The sequence below is a fragment of the Lycium barbarum genome, chromosome 3, assembly GCF_019175385.1.
Source record: "Lycium barbarum isolate Lr01 chromosome 3, ASM1917538v2, whole genome shotgun sequence".
NCBI lineage: Eukaryota > Viridiplantae > Streptophyta > Magnoliopsida > Solanales > Solanaceae > Lycium > Lycium barbarum.
The window spans coordinates 17,093,002-17,120,339 of NC_083339.1; the positions used below are offsets into that span (position 1 = coordinate 17,093,002).

The 27,338-nt window shown below is 35.6% G+C and overlaps 1 protein-coding gene and 1 long non-coding RNA gene across 2 annotated transcripts; both read left to right on the plus strand.

Annotated features, from left to right (window-relative positions):
* Positions 1-8,860: 8,860 nt before the first annotated feature.
* On the plus strand, positions 8,861-10,348 carry LOC132630574 (probable glutathione S-transferase). The gene is made up of 2 exons (XM_060346144.1): positions 8,861-9,317; positions 9,701-10,348. The coding sequence occupies exons 1-2, from the start codon at positions 9,009-9,011 to the stop codon at positions 10,052-10,054; spliced, it is 663 nt and encodes a 220-aa protein (XP_060202127.1). The 5' UTR covers positions 8,861-9,008; the 3' UTR covers positions 10,055-10,348.
* Positions 10,349-20,523: 10,175 nt separating this feature from the next.
* LOC132630575 (uncharacterized) lies at positions 20,524-25,799 on the plus strand. Its single transcript, XR_009578627.1, has 2 exons — positions 20,524-22,456; positions 25,641-25,799. It is a non-coding gene; the product is annotated as an uncharacterized LOC132630575 (long non-coding RNA).
* The last annotated feature ends 1,539 nt before the right edge of the window (positions 25,800-27,338 follow it).

The following is a 27,338-nucleotide window of genomic DNA, read 5'->3' on the forward strand; positions in this document are numbered from 1 at the left end:
TGTGGACAACAAGTGCAGTGCTTGGAGGAGGCTCATTCTGTGTATAGAGAAGATGTATTAGAATTGTTCTTTATTTCTTACATTCTTAGGGCATAAAGGTGTTACGAGAATCTGATAATCTTATGATGTTGTTGTACATGTATTAACAATTTTATGATTCAATTAAATATTGATGTTTCTTCTTATAAAAGTACTTCCATATTTTTATTATAGTAATGACTGTATACAACAACACAACAACAACAACCCAGTGAAATCCCACAACGTGGGGTCTGGGGAGGGTAGAGTGTACGCAGACCTTACTCCTACCAAGGTAGGATGGCTGTTTCCGAGAGACCCTCGACTCAATAAAAACATAAAAAGAGGTCAGATACGGCTAAGAGATTCAAAGCAATATGGAAATGAAGTAACGCAAGCGACACAGATAACATAGAATAATCAAAGCACAGGAAATAACAGATAATAGCATAATAGCATAAATTAGAGCACAAGAAATTATACTACGATAATGCGACTATTAATAAGGCAGGGTAATGAGACTATCTACTAGCCTTCTACCCTAATATGGGTCCTCCAAACCCTCCTATCTAAGGTCATGTCCTCGGTAAGCTGTAACTGCGCCATGTCGTGTCTAATTACCTCTCCCCAATACTTCTTTGGCCTACCCCTACCTCGTCTGAAACCATCCATGGCCAACCTCTCACACCTCCGCACTGGGGCATCCGTGTCTCTCCTCTTCACATGCCCAAACCATCTCAATCTCGCTTCTCGCATCTTGTCTTCCACCGAGGCCACTCCCACCTTGTCCCGAATATCCTCATTCCTAATCCTGTCACTCCTGGTGTGGCCACACATCCATCTCAACATTCTCATCTCAGCAACTTTCATCTTTTGAACGTGAGAAACCTTAACTGGCCAACACTCCGCCCCATACAACATAGTCGGTCTAACCACCACTTTGTAGAACTTTCCCTTAAGTTGTGGTGACACCTTCTTGTCACATAGCACTCCGGAAGCAAGCCTCCATTTCATCCACCCTGCCCCAATACGATGTGTGACATCATCGTCAATCTCCCCGCTGCCTTGCATAATAGACCCAAGATACTTGAAACTACTTTTCTTCTGGATGACTTGGGTACCAAGCCTCACTTCCAAGCCGGCCTCCTGAGGTGCTTCACTAAACTTACACTCTAAGTACTCTGTCTTGGTCCTACTCAGCTTAAACCCTTTAGACTCCAGAGTTTGTCTCCAATCCTCCAGCTTAGCGTTAACTCCGCTACGAGTCTCATCGATCAGGACTATGTCATCCGCGAAAAGCATACACCATGGCACCTCACCTTGAATTTGCCGCGTCAATCCATCCATCACCAAGGCAAATAAGAACGGACTAAGAGCTGATCCTTGATGCAACCCCATCCCAACTGGAAAGTGCTCTGAGTCTCCTCCTACTGTCCTTACCCTGGTTTTGGCTCCCTCATACATGTCCTTGATCACCCTAATGTACGCCATAGGTACACCTTTAGCCTCCAAGCATCTCCATAGGATTTCTCTTGGGACTTTGTCGTAAGCCTTTTCTAGGTCAATGAATACCATGTGTAAGTTCCTTTTCCTCTCCCTATACTGCTCCACCAGTCTCCTCACAAGATGGATGGCTTCTGTAGTTGAGCGTCCCGGCATGAATCCGAACTGATTCTCTGAAATAGACACGCCTTTCCTCACCCTCATCTCCACCACCCTTTCCCACACTTTCATAGTATGGCTTAGTAGCTTGATACCTCTATAGTTGTTGCAACTCTGGATATCTCCCTTGTTCTTGTATAGAGGGACCATTACACTCGACCTCCATTCTTCAGGCATCATTGTCGTCTTAAAGATGACATTAAACAACCTAGTCAGCCACTCCAAACCTGTCGGGCCCGCACTCTTCCAAAATTCCCCAGGAATCTTGTCAGGTCCGGTCGCTCTTCCCCTGCGCATCCTACGAACAGCACCCTTAACCTCCTCAACCTTAATACTCCTGCAATACCCAAAATCTTGACGCCTTCCAGTATGTTCTAGATCTCCCAACACAATGTCTCTGTCCCCTTCTTCATTTAAGAGTTTGGAGAAGTATGACTGCCATCTCCGTCTAATGAGAGTCTCCTCTACCAATACTTTGCCATGCTCGTCCTTGATGCACTTCACTTGAACCACATCACGTGCCTTTCTCTCCCTCACCTTGGCTAGCTTGAACAATTTTTGATCCCCTCCTTTCTCTTCTAGTTCAGCATAAAGGCGTTCAAAAGCTGCCGTTTTTGCCGTCGAAACCGCCAACTTCGCCTCCTTCCTCGCCATCTTATAAAGTTCCCTATTCGTCCACTGCTCCACCTCATCCTTGCTTTCTATCAACTTCGCATACGCCACCTTCTTTGCTTCCACCTTCCCTTGAACTTCTCCATTCCACCACCAGTCCCCTCGATGCTGGCCACGACTACCTGTCGAGACCCCCAACACTTCCCTTGCTACCGCCCTAATGCAACTAGCCGTCCTATCCCACATACTTGTCGCATCCCCACTGCTATCCCAGGCGCCCATAACCTTCAATTTCTCTCCCATCTCCACGGCACTAGTCGTGGTCAAACTCCCCCATCTGATCCTAGGTCGGTCATCCACGACCCTCTTCTTCCTCGGCATCTTGATCCCTAGATCCATCACCAAGAGCTTATGTCGGGTTGTAAGATAGTCGCTCGGAATGACCTTACAGTCTTTGCACAGACCTTTATCGTCCTTCCTAAGGAGTAAAAAGTCAATTTGGGTCTTAGCCACTGAACTACGGAAGGTTACCAAGTGCTCCTCCTTCTTTGGGAAACTCGAATTGGCTATCACCAACCCGAAAGCTCTTGCAAAATCCAAAAGTGAGACTCCTCCTCCATTCCTGTCCCCGAAGCCAAAGCCTCCATGCACATCATCATAACCTCCCGAAATAGGCCCGATGTGCCCATTGAAATCACCTCCCACGAATAACTTCTCAGTAGGCGGTATGCCTCCCACTAATTCGTCCAAATCCTCCCAAAAGCGCCTCTTATCCTCCTCGCCTAAGCCCGCTTGCGGCGCATAAGCACTAATAATGTTCAAAGTGAGTCCTTCAACGACCACTTTAATCGACATCATCCTATCAGTGGCTCTCCTAACCTCTACCACCTGGTCTCTTAAATCACTATCTACTAAAATGCCCACCCCATTTCTATACTTCGACCTACCAGAGAACCACAGCTTATACCCGTCTACCTCTTTAGCTTTAGGACCTACCCATTTAGTCTCTTGGACACAAGCTATATTAATCTTCCTCTTCTTAAGAATCTTAACTAGCTCTATGGACTTTCCCGTTAACGTCCCAATGTTCCAAGACCCTACTCTCAACCTAGAGACTCCTTTAACCCACTTACCCCTCCTAACCCTCGCCCCCGTCCCCGAACGAGAACATGACCCTAGTCTACCATCACTAACCAAAGCCACGAAAATAAGTATGAACTAATAAATTATTCAAAGGTCTAAAGTCAGCAAAATATAACCACAAGTGTATAGACAAATAGTGAATATGGCAACCGGAGGTACCAACTCCAGTTGAACTAAACCTGGTTGTCCCCGGAAAACACTGTTCACGGTCGAGTACTGTTCACTGCCGGAAAAATGTTCACAAATACCTGAAAGGGAGAAGAGAATAGGAGGGAAAAAGAAGAAAAGAAAAATAAAAGAAAAAGGGAAAAGGAGAGAGAAAGAGGGGGCTGGCCGGAAAAAGTCGCCGGAAAAAGTCGCCGGAAAAACTCGCCGGCGATGGCGCAGCGGCGTACTGGCAGCGCCAGGAGCAGATTAGAAAAGGAAAAAAAAGGAGAAGAGAAGAAGAAGAAAAGGAAAGAGAGAAGAAAAGTAAATCTAGCCGGAAAAGTGGCCGGCGTTACCTGGTCGCCGGCGTCACCTGAACAGTGGTGACGTATGGTCGCCGGACGGAGTGGTGGGTGGGCAGATCTGGGAGAGAGCAGAGGAGAGAGAAAGTGCAGAGGAGAGAGAAAGAGCTGTTGGGAGAGAAAGAATAAGAAAGAGCTGTTGGGAGAGGCATGAATTCAAACTATAGACTCAAGAAATTGAGATTATCATAGTAATGACTGTATATTGATCAAATTATTTTTTTTTTGGTAACAACTGTGAAAATATTACCATTAACAAGCAAGAATTTACTACCAAAAGAGCACCTAGGACTAAAACCACCTTCCAGGAAGGGTGCTGCAGCCTCCTAGGCCTCAGACAGGAAAAACCAAAACAAACACAACTCTAAGTACAAAACTGCTGTATCAAATGTTACCCTCTCACTGTTCTCCTCGCTCTATGTAGTATAGTTACTCTATCTCTCATCTCTTTCTTAATTTGGCCTATAACAAAACTACTATTAACATTTATATCCTTGAAGATTTTCCAATTTCTAGCCCTGCCATGTATGATAAATCATAGCCCCAAAAACTGCAGTAAACAGCTCCTTCAAATTGCACCAGTTTCTACCTTTGAACAACTTCAGACTCTGTTGCACATTACTATTACTAAGAAGAGTGAGTTCCAACTCACTTTCTCGTCGTCCGTTGCAATTTAATAAAAAAAATAAATGTGGGCCCCATATATATTATTTAAACAATAACTAATATATATAAAAAAAAATTGTGGGCCCCATAATTCTAATATATATCCATTCCAATTTAATTAAAAAAAAAATTATGGGCTCCATATATATTAAACAACAACTAATATTAAAAAAATAGTGCAAATTAATAATGTCAAAAAAAAAAAATGCACCCCGTATTAAAAAATCAAACAATATTCATGTAATTTCCAAAGTATCTCATTAAGTCAATAATGATGGATTCATTGTCACGTGCGTATTCGTAACAAACATTAATATAATAAAGTTTTTAATACGGAGCACAAACTACAATATTATATTAATCGTGTTTTGAACATAGTATCCCATATTGATAAAATCAAGCAATATATATATATAAAAAAAAGTGAATTAAAAGTGCAGACTTTGTATTCGTAGCAAACACTAATATAATAAAGTTTTAGATACGGAGCACAAATTATAATTTTATATCAATCGTGTTTTGAACATAGTATATATATATTACATGCATAAAAATAGTGCAAACTAATAATGTCCAAAAGAGTGGACTCCATACTAAACAACACCAAACAATATATAAAAAAAAAAAAAAAAAAAACTATATAAAGCATGGGTGTAGACCCATGCTTCGTCGTCCGTTGTCCCTTAAAAAAAAGTGTGGGCCCCATACTAAATAACACCGAGCAATAAAAAAAAAGGGAAGAAAAAAAAAGTGGAACTCACCATCTCCAAACTCATGGGAAAAAAAAAGTGGAACCTATATTATCAAAATCAAGCAATATCAAAAAAATAAAAAAGTGAACTCCATATTAAAAAAAAATATAATGTTAAAAAAAAAGTGTTGGCTTTGTATTCGTAGCAAACACTAATATAATAAAGTTTTAGATACAGAGCACAAACTACAATGTTATATTAATCGTGTTTTGAACATAGTATATGTATATATATTATATGCATAAAAATAATACAAACTAATAATGCCCAAAAATAAAAGTACCCCCCATAAAGGGTGGACCTGATACTAAACAACATCGAGCAATATAAAAAAAAAAAAAGTGGAACCCACCATCTCCAAACATACTGTAAAAAAAAGTGGACCCCATATTAACAAAATCAAGCAATATCAAAAAAAATAAAATGAACCCCATATTAAAAACAAATAATGTCAAAAAAAAGTGTAGACTTTGTATTCGTAGTAAACACTAATATACTAAAGTTTTAGATACGGAGTACAAACTACAATGTTATATTAATCGTGTTTTGAACATAGTATATATATGCATAAAAATAGTGCAAATTAATAATGTCAAAAAAAAAAGTTCACTCCATATTAAAAAATCAAACAATATTCATGTAATTTCCAAAGTATCTCATTAAATCAATAATGATGGATTCATTGTCATGTGCATATCAATCCATTAGTGGGAGCAAATGAAATTGCTTTTCTTCAAAAAGTTAAGTAGTCAAACCATACAGTTTTCTTTCTTTTTTTATATTAGCCTGAGATCTAATCTAGATATTAAACTGTTTATTTGCTATTCCGCCATGTCATTTATTTGTTATGTTCACTAAAATAAATATACTTAAAATATTTATATTTTAAAATAAGATAGAATTTAATTACTTTTTTATTTTTATTCTTACTCTAATAAATGTGAAAAGAGATTAATGTCGTAAAAAATATATATATCAAATGGAGATCAAATAATGAATAAGGTAAATTAGTCAAATTATAATTCTAATCGACATTTTCGTTAAAAACCATGCAAAAGACAAAATGACAAGTAAAATGAGCTAAACCGAGAATATTTACCAAAAATTAAAAAATAGTATTTCTTCGTTTAAATAGAAAATCAATTTCTACTTTGTTTCGTTTTAAACATGTAAAATTAATTCAATAATTTGAATTAGAATTATCCAAATCAAAATTTGATAAAAAATAATAAGTATTTTACACCTTTAAATTAATCGAATTAAAATTAAAAGTATCAACTGATGCTTACATATTTCTATTGTTTTATCTCAAAGAGAGGAAAATAGTTTCCTTTTAAACAAGTCTTTTCTTTTAAAAAAATATTAATAAATTTGCGTTGTATTCGTAGCAAACATTTATATAATAAATTTTTAGATACGGAGCACAAACTCCAATGTTATATTAATCGTGTTTCGAACATATATATATATATATATATATATACACACACTATTCAAAGACAACTACATACACATAGATGCAATATAATCTAAAATGTTGGGCCCGTGCGCAGCACGGGCATAGGCCGTCTAGTCTAATTGTCTAAACTGGAACCCTGTCCAGTTTTTGGTCAAATTATTAAATTTTGTTATATATGAGTAATTTGTAACCCAGTAGCAATAATAATAATAAATATTATTCCGACATTGTGGAAGTTATGACCCCCGCAAATGAAACAAAATATTCTGCACATTGCGGGGGTTACGACCCTGTAAAGTGAAAAAAAAAATCTGCCAAACAAATTGCGGAGGTTGAAACCGCCGCAATTAGACCCCGCAAAATGGTTCCAGCAGTTAACTAAACGCAAATTTATTGCGGCGAACGTAATTGTGAAGGTTTTAAAAACAGCCGTGACAACAGATTGCGGGGGCTTTTAAGTCCGTGATTTACAAATTTAACCCCGCAATATAAGCGTTTTTTTTTTGTAGAGTATATAAATAGATTCCTTGTAGCCCAAGTTTAGAAGTCTATCTTATTTAGAAGGTTTATAATTTCTTACCTAAAATAGGAAATTCTTTCACTTAATGATAAAGCAGTTTTGTATACATTGTAATATTACACTCTTTGAGAATTTACTTACTCTAAATTTTGAACTCGTATTCAAATAAAATTACTTGTAAGATAAACGTATCTTAGCCGGCTATAAACATACCAGGAAGTTTCACTTCTTTTGCTTGTGAATTAATGATTGTACAATAATTAATCATATCAATTTTCTCATCGAACTGAGAAAGAAAGATAAAATTAATTGGTGACTCATAATGTTAAATATCAATTTTTTTTTTGTTTCTAGGGGAAAAAAATATTACTGGTAATGATTTAGCAAGTTCCGAGAATTGACCTAAAGTGTGTGACATAAGCACATAAGTCATCTTTGTTATTGTTCTCCTCGGCTAATATGTGTTAAGAGCTTGTTAATCTTTCTCTGCTTTAATTTGGTTCAACCATGCACCGTGCCGCATTCCTCGTAAGCAATACACAATAATTAATTCTTTCCTATTAAAACAAATACCATTTGAAGATCGTCGTTACTTCATCACCACTTGTCACTTCCACGACATCCGTAAAAGAAACACCCAATTTCACATAAAAACTGCCCCATTCAAGCAAAGCTTTCTCTCAATAACCTTCATCTTTAGTACTTTTATCGTCTTTATTTACCATCGGCAGAAGTCCAATGTTTCTCCATCACCATAAACCTGTATTAATCCACAATATTATTACAAATGATTTAGGAGCATGAATTATGTGTATATGTGTATTTGTTCTTTTCATTAGGAGGTTGATGTGGGGTTCTAGCATTGATATTGGTGATCTAAGAAAGATTGGTGATGGGGTTATGTCGATAAAGTTTAGATAGAATTGCAAATTTAACTTCGTGGTTCAATTGATCATTGTTTAGTTTCAATTGGGCTGATTTAGGCTTGGGGTGATAAACTTGAGCTTGAGGATAAAGACCTGGTTGTTGAAGGGTCTAAGTGTTGAGGAAGACTGTGGTGCTGCTGCTGGAATATTGACCATGTTCTTCAAAATTTAGTGGTAAATTTGAACCATTCCACATAAATTAAAGGCAAATTTGACCTTTTTTTTTCTTTTGTAAAAAAAAATGTCTAGTGTAGGAAAGCTTCTTCCGTTCGTCAATGTGAACAAATCTAGCCCGTTTTGGTAACAACGGGGGTAGATTTTATAAATAGTTGGGCGATTCTAGACCATTTCAGAGACTTAAAGGGCGCATTTGACCTTTTTCCTATTATAAATATACGTAATTACTTCTTCATGGAAAAAGATATTCAAGAAATTAATAATCGAGCCCCGAAATCTTATCCAAGCTGACTCTGGGACCAAGTTCAATGAACTGAACCTTCAATTACAACCTCATATTTAAGACCACAACAGTATTTATTTTAAGTCTCCGGTCAATCTGGAAGCATTATAAATTAGTACAAAACTAAATTGCCAAAGAAGAAACATTAATGAATTTGCTTGGTTTCTACGATACTTCCTTGTTTTCCCCTCTATAAAAGAAGCCTAGACCTCAAGGGACAACAACCACATAAAAGTCCCTCAATATAGTAAAGCCAAAAAAAAAAGAACCAAAGTTGTGAGATGACAGATGTTAAGTTGCTTGGTCTATGGTATAGCCCGTTTAGTCACAGAGTTGAGTGGGCTCTAAAGATTAAGGGTGTCAAATATGAATTTATAGAAGAAGATCTACAAAACAAGAGTCCTCTACTTCTTGAATCAAACCCTGTTCACAAAAAAGTCCCTGTTCTCATTCACAATGGCAAGTCCATTTGTGAGTCTATGGTAATTGTTGAATACATTGATGAGGCATTTGAAGGTCCTTCCATCTTGCCTAAAGATCCTTATGATCGAGCTGTTGCTCGCTTCTGGGCTAAATTCCTTGAAGATAAGGTATATTCATTTTCATTCTATATTAATTTGTAAGTTAATTCTCTTGCTTTTGTAGGATAGGAAATGATATTGTATAGGCTATATACGCCAATTAATTGAAATTATGTTTTAGTAGTACTTATTCTTTAGGTCTTATGTTCCTAAAAAAATTTTGTTCCGACATAGATTATTATATATAATTGTAGAAATATTGAGAATCTCTGGTACTTTAATAATATTATTGAGACGAACTTAAATGAAGTAATACAGTCACCGAGAATTCATATAGGCAACCACAACCTATTTGGGACAGACGAGTAGTTATTGTTATTTTTGTGCAGTCCTATCTGCAGAATTGAGTGTATTTTTTTGGGTTGAAATTTAGGTTGTTGAGTGTTGTGTAGGTGCCAGCAGTGGGAAAAACTTTCTTTCGCAAAGGAGAGGAGCAAGAGAAAAGCAAAGAGGAAGCTTTAGAAGTGCTGAAAATTCTTGATAATGAGCTCAAGGATAAGAAGTTCTTTGTGGGTGACAAATTTGGATTTGCTGATATTGCTGCAAATTTTGTGGGGCTTTGGCTGGGAGCTTTTGAAGAAGCTTCTGGAGTTGTTTTGGTGACAAGAGAAACATTTCCAAACTTTTGTGCTTGGAGAGATGAATACATTAATTGTAGCGAAAACAAGGAATATTTACCTCCAAAAGATGAGTTGATTGCACATTTTAAAGCTCGCTTTCAAGCTGTTGCAGCTGGTTCAAAATGAACACCTCTAGTGAATTTCAAGATCAAGTGTGGGAATAAAAATAGAAGTGAATCTACATGTTTCGTCACAATTTTGTGAAAAATCATAATGCAAATTTTGTAGATTTTTCGTAATCATTAGTATTGGTTCGAACTTGTAAAAGAAAAGGTTAATCGTGTTCCACTTTATGTATCTTACTTTCTTTTTTAGTCTATTACAAAAATGTCTCTTTCTACTTGAGTTCGAAATTTTGTGTATGAAGGCCAGTTTAGAAAGATATATGACATGTCTGAAAGTGCCTCGTGTTACTGTTTAGTTTGATTTGGTCAGTGATTGTAGAATAATTAATCATATTACCACTGTTTTCTCATCGAATTGAAAATAGCAAGAAAGAACTTGTGACTCAAAGTGTGAAAGCATTTTATACTTCTAAGAAAGCTGGAAATAATTATCAGGAGCGTATCGTGTTCCCGTTTTTGCTGGTTAGTCAGCGATTATAAAATTATTATTCCAATTTTTTTCATTGAATTGACTAAAGCATTTGAGGAAGCAGAAATAATAATTAACAGAAAAAACAAGCAGCGGCATTTGAGGAAATTATGTGGGTGGCATACTGACATGAGCACATAAGTCATCCACCACCGTTGAGCTTTTAAGTATAGAAAAGCTTTTGTCGAGTAATCGTTGACCAAAATGTTATAATATGTATCTCAATATTAAGATATTGTCATCTATAGTTGAAACAATCGTTGAAACCAAAGAAAATTATATACTATCAATAAAAACAAACGTTGAAACCAAATGTAAGCAAAAGAGAATTTGAATTCTGCATAACTTGATATTTTAATTATCCAACTAAACCAGAGCCAAATTCCTCAATTCCACAGTACCTTGACAGTAAACATGATGGTAATTGTAAAGTCTTGAAGATCACATTCAAAAAGTTATATGGTGAGCCATCATTTTTTCCTTTTCAAGGGGCAATGTAAAGCCAGTAATAGACAAAATCAAAAGCTAGGACGCTTTAAGAATTGTAAGGAGTAAGAAAGACAAATTTGATAAACAGCGCTTTCAATTGGGTTGTTAGTTGGAGAGAAAAGAATCCCTTTTTAGTCGGAACAACATTGTAACGTTTTTTAGAATTTGATTACTATTAGGACATTTTCAGAGATTCGATTGATTCAAATCTATTCAAGACCTATTAATATGTTTTAAAAAATATAAATATAAATGCATTTAACCGGCTGAAGTTTGAACCATTCAAATTAACACCCTCTATTAAGTGCAAGCAAATGAGGTCCAATGAGACAAAAAGCGGTTCTCAAGTTAGGGATCACTCAGTTCATGTTATTGAAATTTTAATCTAGAGATAATATTATTAAAGGTAGAATTAATTAACAGTTCAAAGGATAAGTTCCCCTTTGGTAGAGATTAGCAGCGGACATAAATCATCGAAAACCGAATTACTTAACCGAATCTGAATTACCGTACAGTACCGAACCGAACTTTGAAAGTTAGGTACTTGGTATCTATTTTTAATTACTGATTACTGAAACCGAACTTTAGAAATATCAAACCGAATGCTGAACGTCCACACCAAATGAATTATTTACCATATATAGGGGCAACATTAAAGAGTGATTTGGATGTCTTGATTGACCTGTAATGCTAAATTCATAATGTTAGGGCTTGAGAGTGGTGATCTAATATCTATATGTGATTTCTCTAAAAGCTAACATGTCAAATGTTGGACAAACTATGAACATATCTTGTCCAAGATATCTTTCCTTCAATACGTAATTACCGAGTTACATAAGTTTGATTTACCGTACCGGACCGAACTTTGAAGTTCAGTTGTTGATATCTACTTTTAATTATCGAAATTGAACTTTGAAAATACTGAACCGTATATTGAACGCCCACCCCTTATGAAGACTCTTAACTTTCTTGGAATTGAGATATAATTTAAATTTTGAGTGTGATACAGGTAAAGTTGCTGCCATGTGACCAGGAGGTCACGGGTTCGAGCTGTGAAAACAACCTCTGCAGAAATGCAAGGTAAGGCTGCGTACAATAGACCCTTGTGGTCCGGCCCTTCCCCGGACCCCGCGCATAACGGGAGCTTAGTGCACCAAGCTGTTTTTTTTTTTTTTTTTTTTTTTTGAGTGTTATACAGGTATCAGACTTGTAGTGGCAAAAACTTTCTTATCTGAATGGAAGAAGAGCAAGAAAAAAGTAAAGAGGAAGGTTATTGACTTGTTGAAAGTTAATGATAAGAGTAGAGTTGTAATATTTGTCCATGAAAATATGCTTTGCATAATCATGAATTCCGCAAAGCAGGCCGACAGGTCGAGCGAACGAGAATTGTCGAAAAAGTACCTCAGTATGCTGTAGCCCGCTATTTTTCTAAATTTGAGTGGCTTGGACAAAACATATTTTCATGATGGGTCATTCTGGCCATCTAAGCCATGGGTAAAGGCTGAACTAATTTGGGCTAAATATATAGCTTAAAATTGATGGGTCTTCATCTGCACTTTTGTCCCCTATTTTGTGCTAGTCTTTAATTTTTACCCTTTAAAATCGAACTTACACATAGAGTGATATAAGTTACGGATCATAATATTTACAAGTTATGCCAACGCTAACTTATCCCCCGCTAGGCATAAGTTCGATTTTGAGATGCAAAAATTAAAGAGCAGTCCATTTGAAGGTCAAACCGTGCAATTACTTCTAAATTGACTCATAAGAGACTTCTTAGAATATAAATATTTTTTAAAAAAGTATTTTTCGTTTAATATGTTATATATAGACATAATACAAAAAGTTCTTTTAATTTTATTTGGTAACTAAACAAATTGCAAAAACAGAAAAAAATATTAAAATTTCTAAGAGTTGGGGGTCGGTATATAACTAACTGTATATAGTTTATCTTGTCCTAATTCATTTCAATTCAGTTCAAATAATTTTTGAGCGAGTATTAAATCCAATACAATCAAATAATTTTTGAGCGAGTATTAAATCCAATACAATCCATCCACTTCACATGTCTAATTTAATGAGCTCAGATCTTCGTGGAAGAGCAGATTAGGCGGTGAATAAAAAGTTACTTCTTCTTCTTCTTCTTCTTCTTCTTCTTCTTCTTCTTTTTTTTTTTTTTTTTTTTTTTTTGTGTGTGTGTGTGTTTGGAGAGATAATTATATTAACTGCAGTCAAGTCATCGATATTTGCCTACGAGAGATAAGTTGGTCGAATTATGTAGATTCCGCAAATTCATTTCTTTTGACTACAACGTTATACACAATTAAATATATCTTATCCCTTCCGCTTTATTTATGCGCCTTCATTTATTTGAGCAGTAAATTTAAAAAAAAATAAGAAAGACTTTTAAATTTTATGATCTTAAATTATAAATGTGTGTAGTATTTTAAATTTCCTTCAATTTTATTGGAGTTAAAAAATTACTAAATATGAAATTCTTTTTAAAATAAATGTAAGATGCATGATTGAACTAGATGAGATATTAAATTACCATGACCGAGTATGCACTCCTCTCTGTATATGGTCAGTCCCACATTGGTTGTGGGAAAGGAGATTAGACTCCGTATATGATTTTGCGCAATCATCACCAATTCAGCTAGCATTTGAAGTTAAATTATGATATCAGATTCAGGCTCTTCTCAATGTATTCTTTATAGAATATTAATTCTCTATCTTATAATTTCCATGCTGGATTGGTGAGTCCCACATTGACAGTGAGACAGAGAGACAGAGAGATTGAATTCCTTATATAATTTTAGATTATTCTTGTATACATGACAAAATATAACTTAACACATGGCATGATGAGAAAGGAACACATGGCGGTTGAAGGTGAAACGCTGATTAGTAGTTTAACTTAATCGGAATGAGAGACCCTGGATAAACCCGGAGTAAACCAACCAAAGCAATTGTCTCGGGTCATTAATGAAAGATGAACGTTGTGTGACCGGTCCAGCTTCAAAGCATACGTTATGATTTAGAATTAAAACAACATTTATTGTTTATTATTACTCATTATTAGAATTTAATCACGACCTATGTGCTGATGTATTTGTACTATAAAATGAGCCTAAAGGCTTCTCTAAAGCATCATTGAATAACAACTACTTACACACATTCATACTGTTCAATCTTTCACAATTAAGCTCACTTTATCATTCTTTTGTACCGGTTTAATATTAATTCTGCAAGGCCAAAGCATACAATAGTTCCATCGGAGGAAACCTATCAAAGGATTCTCTCCAAGGATCAACTAAGCCCAGACTTATTTAATTCATTCTTGCTTATAATTCTTTACTGATTTATTCATTTGATTTCTCTAGTCATTATTAGCATTTTTATAACTGTTTATAACAAATCAAATCACATATTCTTTAGACCACAAACAAATTTAATTGTACTCTTTTTTAGGGTAAACAGTTTGACGCCCACCGTGAGGCTAAGGATAATAGTGATATTGCTTTGTTGCTCTAATTACTTTACTTATCACTTTTTAATCTCTGTTACCAGTTAGTTTTTAACAATGACGAACACTGAAAACCAAGTTGATGGAGTATTGAACGACGCTAATGCACAAGAAACAGAATCGGCAATAGGAGAAGTCAGGGCGAGGAATCATCAAGCCCAGATTTCCCCTCGTGGATCCAAGCATGGGAAATGATTTAACTCCTAATGATGAGCACGAAGAAGAAGTAGCGGCTGCAAATCCGGGGTTAGCAAAGATCTTGGACCTGCTGGAAAAGCAGTAAAAGGCTATTGCTGATTTGCAAGCAGGAAGAAGTAATGTTGAAACGAACTTACCCAATACGAATTTCGAGCACGGAGAAAGCAACAGTGAAACTCAAGGTGAAAAAATGACACCGGACATTATGCAATACTAGGAGGCCCTTTCTAATCGGCTAGAAAAGAATGAGAAAGAATTAAACAATCAATTGGATCGGAACGAAAAAGAATTTAAGGCGTTCAATTTCAGGATAGACCAGATTCTAGGAGCCCCTCCAGTACTGAAGGGACCAGATTTAAAGAGATATGTGCAGTTGCCGTACCCACCAAGTGCAATGCCTAAATTAATCCCAAGGAGGTTCAAAATGGCGGGTCTACCCAAATATGATGGAACCACAAATCCGCAAGAGCATGCGATCGCATACACATGTGTCGTTAAAGAGAATGATATGCAGCCAAACGAGATTGAATCCGTTCTATTCAAGAAGTTTGGTGAAACATTATCTAAAGGGGCAATGACTTGGTATTCATTACTTCCAGAGCATTCGATTCATTCTTTTGATATACTTGTGGATGCTTCTATCAAAGCACATGCTGGAGCGAAGAAGGTGTCAGCAAGGAAAGCGGATATCTTCAAGGTTACTCAAGGCGATGCTGAGTTGCTTCGTGAGTTTGTTATAAGGTTCCAAAAGGAACGAATGTTATTGCCGGCCGTCCAGGATGAATGGGTAGTAGAGGCATTTGCCAAGGGATTAAACCCTAGAAGCTTGAGAGCCTCGTTGAAATTAAAAGAAAGCCTATAGCAATTTCCCGTTACAACATGGGCGGATGTTCATAATAGGTATGAATCAAAAATTGGAGTGGAAGATGACCAGTTTAGGCTACCGGCTGGATTAACTGGACGAAGTCGGAACCATAACAGACCTAGAAGGAATGCTGATCACGATTTCAGATTTGGGAAATAAAGATAACAGCCCTATGATCAATAGGAAAGATCCTGTTCAAGACCAAAAAGGAATCGAAATAATCAATATGAGAGGGCAAATTTTGACAGAAAGATCAATTCAAGTCAAAATAGACGGGGATTGCAGCCCAAATCTGCAACCGTGGATTCAGTTACAAATAATATTGAAAATTCGAGGTTATCGAAATATAATTTCAATGTTGATTTAGTAGAGTTGGTTGCAGCAATAAGCAAGATTGATGGTGCGAAGCGGCCCAGACCAATGAGATCAGATCCCAGTCAAAGGGATATGAGCTTATTTTGCAATTACCATGGAACCCATGGTATCGGACTGCTGACTACCCTCAGGGATGAGGTTGCACGGTTGTTAACAGGTGACCACTTAAGAGAATTTTTAAGTGACAGGGCCAAGGACAATTACGGAAAGCATAGGGATTTAATTAAGCAAGAGATTCATACCAAACCACTTCATGCTATCAACATGATAGTTGACAAGCCCGAGAAAACCAAGGAAATTCCTCCTGGTAGAAATGATGGGGTGTTAGGAGTTCGCGAACATGAACGAAATAAAGTAGTGTCTATTGGCAGCAAAAATGTGGAAGAAATTTCACCCCGACCTTGGTGATTTCTGCTTTGATTAATAATTACGAAATTTCTGGAGTTGTCGTTGTTCTGAGGAGTGCAGTGATATTTATTCAATGGGGAGTCATAGAGCAGTTGGCAATGATGGGTGAAATAGAATTATCCGGAGTAATTGAGAAAGGAGTTCTAGAATTGTTAGTTGTCACCGGAGGCAGGGAAAGGAATACAAAGTTTCGAGTAGTAAATGGAGGCATAGATTTCAAGGTTGTCTTGGGGAGACCTTGGGTTTAAGATACAAACGTTGTGATCGCATCTTCACTCAAACGGTTGGAATTTCAAACGTCAGAGGGAGTAGAGTTCGTCCCAGCGAAAAGTTTCGATGATTGGAATGCCTGATAGTGGCATAGGCAAGGCAGATTTATGGATTACAAAAAAATCGATAGATAAAGTGAGCAGAAGGAATGAACAAAGGAGTATTTAACCGGATAAGGTTACAGGGGTAGAAATTCGTACCAAATGATCGAAAGTCAATATCATTCGAGGTAAGTTTTAATTCTTTAAATGTCTTTTCTAAGAAAATTTCAACATTTATTGCAGGAGTAGAAGGGAAGTTGATCCCAACAAGAAATGAGTTCGGAAGCAAGGGAAGGTTAAAAAATTACCCGAACTTAGAAAACACGTGTTGCACTCCTTTTCTCTTCGTCAAATTTTATCCCTGAAAACAAAGAAAGGATTTTTCCGGCAAGGTTTTTAATGAGGCCGCAACAAACGTGTTACCTTGAATAAATTGGATTGGAGGCAGCAGGAAACCATAAATGATTCAAAAAACTTTCAAGAAAAAGGAATCTAAGGCGAGATACTGGGGACTGACGAAGGAAATGTCATAAGAAGTCAAAGCTTTTAAATCAAAAGAATGATACAATTTTCTTAGATAATTATTGGCCAAGCTCTAAGCCGGCCAGTCAAAAAGTTATACAAATTTGATGGATTTATTTCCTAAAAAGTTTAGTGTTACAATAAAAGGGAAATGTATCAGCCAAGTAGACTTTTTTTCTCCACGTAAGATTGTGATTGAGAGTTATACATACTCAAATTATAAGTTTGCACTTAAGCAAATAATGCCCAAATGAAATAGAGACGTCTAATTCATTAGCATAATTATAGGACCTTATTCATGAAAAGAAAATTGAGTCGGAAGTATCATTCCCAACCAATAAGGCAAATTCAGAGGTATTTAAACCCGAGATAATCAAATTCAGAGGTATTTCAACCCAAGATAATCAAATTCAGAGGTATCTAAACACGAGATAATCAAATTCGAAGGTATTTTAGCCTAAGAAAATTAAGTACAGTAATATTTAAACCTGAGGGAATTATTATCCATGTGGAGGTATTTAGCCCGGATGATAATAAGATAGCCCGAATAAGAAAATTAAAAGGAGAAAAGAAGCAAATGTGGAAATTATCTGCCCAAGTGCAGTAGAAGTGTGCATGAATCGCATATACACCGCTTTCGCAGTAAGTATGGAAGATTTTGCTTGATTATTCTCGTATCTTTATTTTGTCATACATTAGAATAAGAAACAGTTGCTAGAATTGTAAAAAGAAGTGTGACAATAAGTAGAGTGAAGAGTCATGTTTATTGAAATAGAAGTTAGGAATACATGTTGGGAAATTAAAAAGGTACGACAAAAAGCTCAAGGTAAGTACAAAAACTGAAAGGGTTATAATGTATCAGCAAGCTACTAGTCTCAAACTAATTATCACAAAGCATCTACTTTTCTCATCACAATTGGAGTAAAAAAACTTCCTATAGTAAAAACTCTTCCTATATGGTTATGGTAGAGTTAGCCTACAAATTTCCTCTTCAAACCCCTCTGGAACCTTCTGCGAGGATGAGCAGGGAATAACTTGGCAAGTTCATCAGTAGACATGTCAAGAAGAGCATCAAGAAACTAAACTTCTTAAACGTTTTCTTCTTTGGCTGCTGCCCAGCAACCTCGCCTTCATATTCCGTTGAGGTAAAAAGCCTGAGGAAAAGTAGCTATTGACACCTAATTTTTGACCTCCCATAATTCTATTTTAATTACCTAGAATTCTTGAATATCAAACGGAATGAAATATGTATTTTTATAAGTCAAAATGGTTTTTACAAAATTGTTTCGATAATATTTTGCCATTTCATTTGGCAAAATAACTCCCAATATGTATTGTAAATCATTTGGAAAATAATTTACATATTTTTTATAATTAACATGAAGCACTTGCCAAGCTTAATCAAAAATATTTTAAAATAATTATTTAATTAGTTGTTAAAATTATTGAAGGTCTAATTAACAAGTATTTTACTCTGTTTAATTCAAGAAATTTGATTAATTAAATAAATAATCATTTTTACCTCTCAAATTTTAGCCCTGCATAATCAATTTGCATTTGTGCAATTTTTAGATTAATCATAATTAATTAAATGTTTAACTATGGCTATATTTGAAAATTTGTTTACTATGGGATTAATTGCAGCTACAATTGAAATAATCGATTGTTGGTTAATTATGGCCTTAGTGGAGATAGTCAACTTCATAGTTTAAATCAATTAAGGTCATTTTTTTTTGTAAAATTAGTCTTTAATTGGATGATTAGATTAATAGCCTGTTTGGCCAAACTTATTTTTCCCCCAAAAGTACTTATTTTTTCAATAAGTGCTTATTTTAAAAAAAGTGAGGTGTTTGGCCAAGCTTTTGGGAGAAAATAAGTACTTTTGGGGAGTAGCAGAAGCAGTTTTTCAGAAGCTAAAAAAAATAGCTTTTGCCCAAAAACACTTTTTTGAAAAGTACTTTTGAGAAAAATACACATAGAAGCACTTTTTAAAAGCTTGGCCAAACACTAATTGCTACTCAAAAGTACTTTTTAAATTAATTGGCCAAACACAAACTGCTTTTAGCCAAAAGTACTTTTTTGAAAAGTACTTTTGAAAAAAATACTTTTTAAAATAAGCTGTTTTTAGAAGCTTGGCCAAACAGGCTATAAAAGATTAATAGCCTGTTTGGCCAAGCTTATTTTTCTCTCAAAAGTACTTATTTTATCAATAAGTACTTATTTTATCAATAAGTACTTATTTTTAAAAAAGTGATGTGTTTGGCCAAGCTTTTAGGAGAAAATAAGTACTTTTGGGGAGTAGCAGAAGCAGTTTTTCAGAAGCTAAAAAAAATAGCTTTTGCCCAAAAACACTTTTTTAAAAAGTACTTTTGAGGAAAATACATATAGAAACACTTTTTAAAAGCTTGGCCAAACACTAATTGCTGCTTAAAAGTACTTTTTAAATTAATTGGCCAAACACAAACTGTTTTTAGCGAAAAATACTTTTTTGAAAAGTATTTTTGAAAAAAATACTTTTTAAAATAAGTTGTTTTTAGAAGTTTGGCCAAACATGCTATAAGTCTTTTACATAATTAACCATACTTATTAGTCTGGTATAGTCGGATCGAGCGAAGAAATTAATGCTTGCCTCTCTCTCCACCGCATCAACCAAACAAGGCATAACCCTTCTTTTCTCTTACTTTTTCTGCGATTGATGGTCAAACAAGGACAAATCCCTTAATGGGATTTGTCTTAACCTACTTTGAATCAAGGACTCTCATTGGTTCACCAAGAAATCAACGAATTGACCACAATTGAGTCAAATCCGACCATTGATATGTTTATCTGCTTGAATCTTAGCCGTTAAACGTGGTATTGAGAGAAGCAATTATGAGAATTGCAAAAAATCGCACATCGAGTATGAGCTAGGGTTTCGATTTTTTGGGGTTCTATAATTTGCATTTGACAAGGACTCGAACATGGAATATTACACATTTTCACACAAAAACTCGAATTACCTAGGGATTTAGCATGTTCTTGTGGGGTCCAGTCCTCTATCCCATATTTTAAGAAAGGAAGATTTTTCTTCCTTTGACAAAATCACATTGGTAGCAATTGTGGAATTGGCCAACAAGTCAATTCTTTTGTTCACATAGCCGTGATGTAAGCGCTTACCTCATCTTAGTCGTGATGTAAGCGCTTACCTCATCATAATCGTGATGTAAGCGCTTAGCTCATCATAGTCGTGATGTAAGCGCTTACCTCATCATAGGAAATTCATTCCTATAAATAGGCGGCCTATGGTTCATTTGTATCATTACCAAGATCATTTGCTATACACACCAAAATCTCAGACAATACATCTGAGTGAGAGCAAAGTGAGGTGTTCCATAGACTGTGAGAAAATAGTCTGTGAAGAAAAATAGAGTGTGAGTGATATTGTAGTAAGGTGGGAAATCAAAAGAGTGTTATTTCTTTTGAGGGTGTAGTGGTCTTAGGAGTATTTGTACTCGTTACTACACAGTGTAAAATTCCTCGCTATAGTGATATCAGCTGCTCCTCTTGGCCGTGGTTTTTCCCTTATTCAGAAGGGTTTCCACGTAAAATCTTGGTGTCATTATTGCTGCATTTTATTCTTGCTGATTTAACCATAAGTTAGTGTTCCGCGTTTATCACTAATACCGTGAATATTATTTTTGCGGGTCTATTTTATTCCCAACAAGTGGTATCAGAGCCAAGGTTCTGTCTGAGTATGCTCTGTGGTTGCAGCACAGTCTGAACTTCCACATCAGAAAAGAATTACTTTGGTCCTCGAATAAAATAGTATTTGTGTTTGTGATAAACGATGGAAGCCAACACTAGTAGAATGGTTACTTTGAGTGGCGTAAATTATGCCATTTGGAAGGGCAAAATGGAAGATTTGCTCTGTGTCAAGAATTTTCATCAACCTGTCTTTGGAAATAAAAAGCCTGATAATAAATCAGATGAAGAGTGGAATTTGTTGCATCGGCAGGTTTGCGGCTTTATTAGACAGTGGGTTGACGATAATGTGTTGAACCATATTTCTGGGGAGACACATGCTCGGACCCTATGGAAGCATCTTGAAAGTTTGTATGCTCGAAAAACTCGTACCAACAAGATGTATGCAATGGTATGCACTCGACCAGATATTGCTCATGCAGTCGGTGTTGTTAGCAGATTTCTCGAAAATCCAGGGAAAGAGCATTGGGAAGCTATGAAGTGGATACTCAGGTATCTAAGAGGAAGCTCAGGGGGAGCTATACCATGGCAGTCGAAGTTGCAGAAGTGTGTCGCACTATCAGATATGCTGACCAAGGTGGTACCGAGAGACAAGTTCGAATCGTGCAAAGAACTTGTCGGCATGCACTCAAATTAGAAGCCAGTGTACCCTCCTTCAGGTGAATGGGACTGGAGGGGGAGATTTGTGGGGTCCAGTCCTCTATCCCATATTTTAAGAAAGGAAGATTTTTCTTCCTTTGACAAAATCACATTGGTAGCAATTGTGGAATTGGCCAACAAGTCAATTCTTTTGTTCACATAGCCGTGATGTAAGCGCTTACCTCATCTTAGTCGTGATGTAAGCGCTTACCTCATCATAATCGTGATGTAAGCGCTTAGCTCATCATAGTCGTGATGTAAGCGCTTACCTCATCATAGGAAATTCATTCCTATAAATAGGCGGCCTATGGTTCATTTGTATCATTACCAAGATCATTTGCTATACACACCAAAATCTCAGACAATACATCTGAGTGAGAGCAAAGTGAGGTGTTCCATAGACTGTGAGAAAATAGTCTGTGAAGAAAAATAGAGTGTGAGTGATATTGTAGTAAGGTGGGAAATCAAAAGAGTGTTATTTCTTTTGAGGGTGTAGTGGTCTTAGGAGTATTTGTACTCGTTACTACACAGTGTAAAATTCCTCGCTATAGTGATATCAGCTGCTCCTCTTGGCCGTGGTTTTTCCCTTATTCAGAAGGGTTTCCACGTAAAATCTTGGTGTCATTATTGCTGCATTTTATTCTTGCTGATTTAACCATAAGTTAGTGTTCCGCGTTTATCACTAATACCGTGAATATTATTTTTGCGGGTCTATTTTATTCCCAACAGTTCTTGCTAAAACCTTTAAATATTTGAGTTAGTTTAAGTTTTAAATCTTTGTTTTCTTTTGATTGTGGCTGAGTTAGGGATTTGAGGAGCATCTCCAAATCTATTCTCGACAAGGGTTGCACTCAAAAAAGGTAATATTTTATCCTTTTAGTTTCTTTTAGTCTTAATCTGTTCAGTTGATATTAGGCATTAGTTTAGTTATGTTGTGAGCCTGCTGTTTATGCTTGCTATTAGTGATTAATTTATAAGCATGTTTGGTCAATATTTTGTTCTGTTTAGTTGATATTAAGCAGTAGTTAGTTTTGGTGGTGTTGTTAGCATGTTGTTTATGCTTGCTATTAGTGATTAGTTTATAAGCATGTTTGGTCAATATTCTGCTCTGTTGAGTTGATATTAAGCAGTAGCAAGTTATGGTGTTGTTGTTAGCCTTTTGTTCATGCTTTCTATCAATAGTGATTTAGTTCATAAGCATGTGTTGAGTTCAGTTCATCGCTTTTGTTTATCTAGCTAGGGATGATGCTCAAGTGTTTATATGTTTAAGTTAATGATTATCATGTTATTTGTTTTCAACCTAAGAGGATTAGTGTTTAATGTTGGAATTAGAATCTGGAACTATATAATGATTTGTTAAGCATAGGAGATGCGGAACATCATGTTTACTTAATCAATGTTAGATGTGTCATTTTTTGTCAGTCTTTTATGTTTGAATATAGTATGATCCCCTGTGTAAACTTGGTTGGTCTCTTTACTGTTAATATATATCTGCAATTAGCATTGATTGTTTTGGTTTAACCTAGTCTTGAACTATCAGTCTTAGATTAAGGTCTAATGGTCAATGTAGTATGCTGAGTAGTTTAACACAACTATATTCAAATTCAGTTGGGGTTTAGATGTTGTATATAGTTATTTGACTTCCAAGAAATGTTTATTTGATTTCTAGTGCCACAGTTTATAAGTGTTTACATGCCTTTACTTTGCACAATCCCATCATCAGCATGTTTAAAGTACATTGGGTTCATTGATTTGCTTAAGTGGGTGGGCAAAAAATAAAAAAAAATAAAAAAAAGTATCTAACTGCCTACTCTTTTAATGACTCGTGAGAGTTTTTGACAAGGGTGTTCAATATGTTTCTTTGAAACTAACTGTAAAGAATCTTACATGTAAAATGAATGAAATAGTATCTTAGAGACTCTGACATGCTTGTTTAACATCATCACTGCCTTGAGTTGTTTAATATTGAGTTAATATGCCTTGGTCTCCTATTTTGGACATCATTTGTTGATCTTCTGTTGTCCGTCTGAAGTCTTCCATGGTCCATGACACATCAATGATGGCCTGGGGTGTTTTAAGCTGCCTATATATGTTTGTATAAACTGTTGTGCATCTGTTGTGAAAGAGATTATTGAATAAACTATATTGATATGATCTTTGTGAAATTTTTCCATAGTTGTATTTGTTGATACCTAATTTTGGCTCGATGTGCTTAAAATTAACATTTTGGGGTGCCTTGATTCGTTAAAGAACGCGAAATACATTTTTGCATATTTTTACATTTTTGACAATTTATTGATGATTATTCTTATTTTAGGAATTTTTATCAATTTATTGTCTTTTTTTTCAAGAATCATTATTTTGCACATGTACAGCGTAATACTACTATTTTGTGCAATCAATAATGGTCACTTTATTTTATAGCGGTACATTTTTTATATCTTATACATTAATATTTATATTTTATACTTACATTATTATTTATACATGTATTAATTAACTATATTTTAGTACAGTTCGTCAATGCAGAAAAAACTGAAGCAATTAATTTTTAAACGCAGAGCAAAAATTCGATCAAGTCAAGGTCTCGTCACCTTTTAAAAAGTTAACATTTGAGGCGATGGGTTGAGTTCTTGATCCATTGGTTAATGCATTTTTAAATGGGGGTTAAAAGGGGTAAGGGAATAAGGGGGTGCATTTTTTTATTTTTTGGACAATAGTAGGAGCTATTTTATACTATATAGAAAAGGGAGGGCCTTTTATTCCACAATAAAAAATATTTTCAGATTTTTTACTCCTCCCTCTTCTAAAAAACCCTAAACATTTTTCTCCCTCTCCTCACTTCTCTCTAAAAACCGCCGCCTCCCTCCAAGTTCCGGCGAACTCCGACGCAACCCACCAGTCGCAAACCCCCACTGCCCCACAACTTCATCTTCCTCGTCCCCCAACCACACCACCACCACAACACCTCCATCAACCACCACTGGCCCATCACGTCTCCACCATCAATACCAACCAACAACGCCACCAAAGCTTTGACGAACCATCGCACAGCCACCACAGTCCCACTCCCTTTCCCCCTTTCTTCCCAATGCCCTTTTCCCCTCCAACTCCAACTCCGACGAAATCCGCAACCAAACACCACCACAACTCCGCCTACGAGAAACCAGTCCACACCACCACAATGGCACTGCTCACTCCGTCTCCCTTTCCCCGCTAACGTTTATTATGTTCTTGTGTTTTCAGATTTCTCCGACGAACAGCCAGCAACCAAAAACCACCACTTTGTCTCCTCTTTTTTTCTCGTCGACAACGCCAAATGACCGCGAACCATCAACTTCGTCAACACCCACAAACTGCCTCGACACCACTGCCAAACAACACTATTCACACCCTTTTGCTCCCTCCCTTCTCACCTCCTTCACATCAAAACTCCCACCATCTCCAACGACCTTCATTGGTCGCCTATTGTTCATTTGCTGTCCGTTGGTTTTTACCCCATTTTTACTACTTTAACTCCATTGTTATCTGTGTTCTTGTACAATTGTGGGCGTGCTTGAGCTACTGGTTACCATTGTTTTTTGACTGATTTCATGCCATTTTGCTTATCTCCAATAGGCTACTTCAGCCATAGTAGCTACTGCTCTGTTTTGGTTAATTGTTTGTTGAACCTGTTGACGTTTTTGTACTGTTTTTTACATATTACCCCTTTAATGATCTTTGGACTGATTTTTACATTTTGTTTACTAAATAATGTTGATTTTATGTCTGAGAAATGCTACTCCGTTGGGTAGGCATTGGTATTGTGTTTAAACCTTTCTCGGTTGTGAAACTGTTATTGACACTTTCACCCCTTTTTATTATTTTACTAAATCGATTTGGGCGAATACTAAACCCAAATGGCCGATGAAGAAATTTCCGTCGATTTCCAAGGCCTCCCATGTACAAACGACGGGTTTTTATTTTAAGTTTATTTATCATTTCTTTAATTCATTAGATAGTTATTTATTCTCTTACTAACACTTTTACTAAGTGTTTATACAGGTATCCGGAGATACATCTGAATATGACACTCGGAAGGAACCCGAAGACTTCATCGAATCAGTGTTTGTATTTACTTTCCGCATTTTTTTATAACTGTACAAACATAAACTCAACGTATAGTGGGAACTTTATTTTTGGAATGACGGGTTGATATATTTATTTACTTGTCGCCTTGTTTGTTAAACTTAAAATTGTCATTCGCTTTAGGCAAGACTTAGGCCGTCAATACTTTCATAACTGTATTAAATTGACTTGGTATAAATACTTTGTTAGATAAATTCACACTTTTGACGTTTAGGCAAAACATACTAGTCCCTCCTTTATTTTATATTATTTATACACTCTTAATACAACTTACATTTTATATTGTTTCGTGTACACTATTACATATTTTAATTAAGTTAACTTCACATTTTGACGCTAGGCAAATATTAAGTCTTCTATTCACAAATCTTTTATTCTTTAGAGGCATTACACATTTTCACTCATTTTTTATCCACAATCTCTTATACTTATTTTTTACCAATACTTTTTACAATTATTTTGTTCCTTATTCTTTTGATAGGATATTTATTAAACAAACACTCTTTTTAACTAAACGGTAGAAACAAGTCAAATAAACTTTACTTTTCTGAATAATTTTGCTATATAAACTCTTTACACCAATGAATATTTGTAGATTATTTTTTTACATTCTTTATGGACTAATATACCTAGTTGTACAATTCTTTAGACATTTTATGTTCGATATACACTCTTTTATTCTTGAAAATACATTCTTTATTTATTTAATATTCATACATTCTTTCATAGACGCACATTCTTTATATCCTTGATATATTTATTTTACATAGTCTTACATTTTTTTTATATATTCTTAATATAGTTACACATTCTTTACACTAACATATATATATATATATATATATATATATATATATATATATATATATATATATATATATATATATATATATATATATATACACTCTTTGTACTAACAGATATACTTTTATACTTACGAGATACATTCTCTTTATACTCTTTTATATATTCTTTTTTACTATACATTCTTTATGAATACTTGATACTTGATATAAATACATTTTTATACACTGTATATACTTAGTATATTATCACTTAGTGTAGATTTTCATGAAGTCATAACATTTTGAAAACAGGTAATAATAATGATAAACAGATAGATAATCCCCCTCTAGTTTTCAGTTAAACTAAGTTTAGGGACTGTCTTCGGACAGACTCTGAGGGATGCTTAATACCTTCATCTCGGGGTAAATAAAACCCTTATCTAGAATCTTATAGGTTCGTGGATTAAAAATGGAGTGGACACACAAATACATATAGGTTTCCTATTTTTCCTTAAAAATTAGGTGGCGACTCTAACCCTTTTAAAACCAGTTAAAAGAACCGTGAAGTTGCAAACTATATTGGACCCAGTTCAAAATAGGGCATAACAGAATGACAACTCTGCTGGGAATCACCTAGGTTTTGACCTTAACAGACTTAGTTTAAGTGAGCACTTGAGGGATATGCGATTATTTATCTATTTTTATTATTATTACTTGTTATATATATCGTGAACTGCTACGATATTATCTTTGAAAGGACACGAGCAAAGCCAAACTTGTGTTCCTTATTTGTTTGAAGACATTACATGTTACTGCTTTCTTTATACTG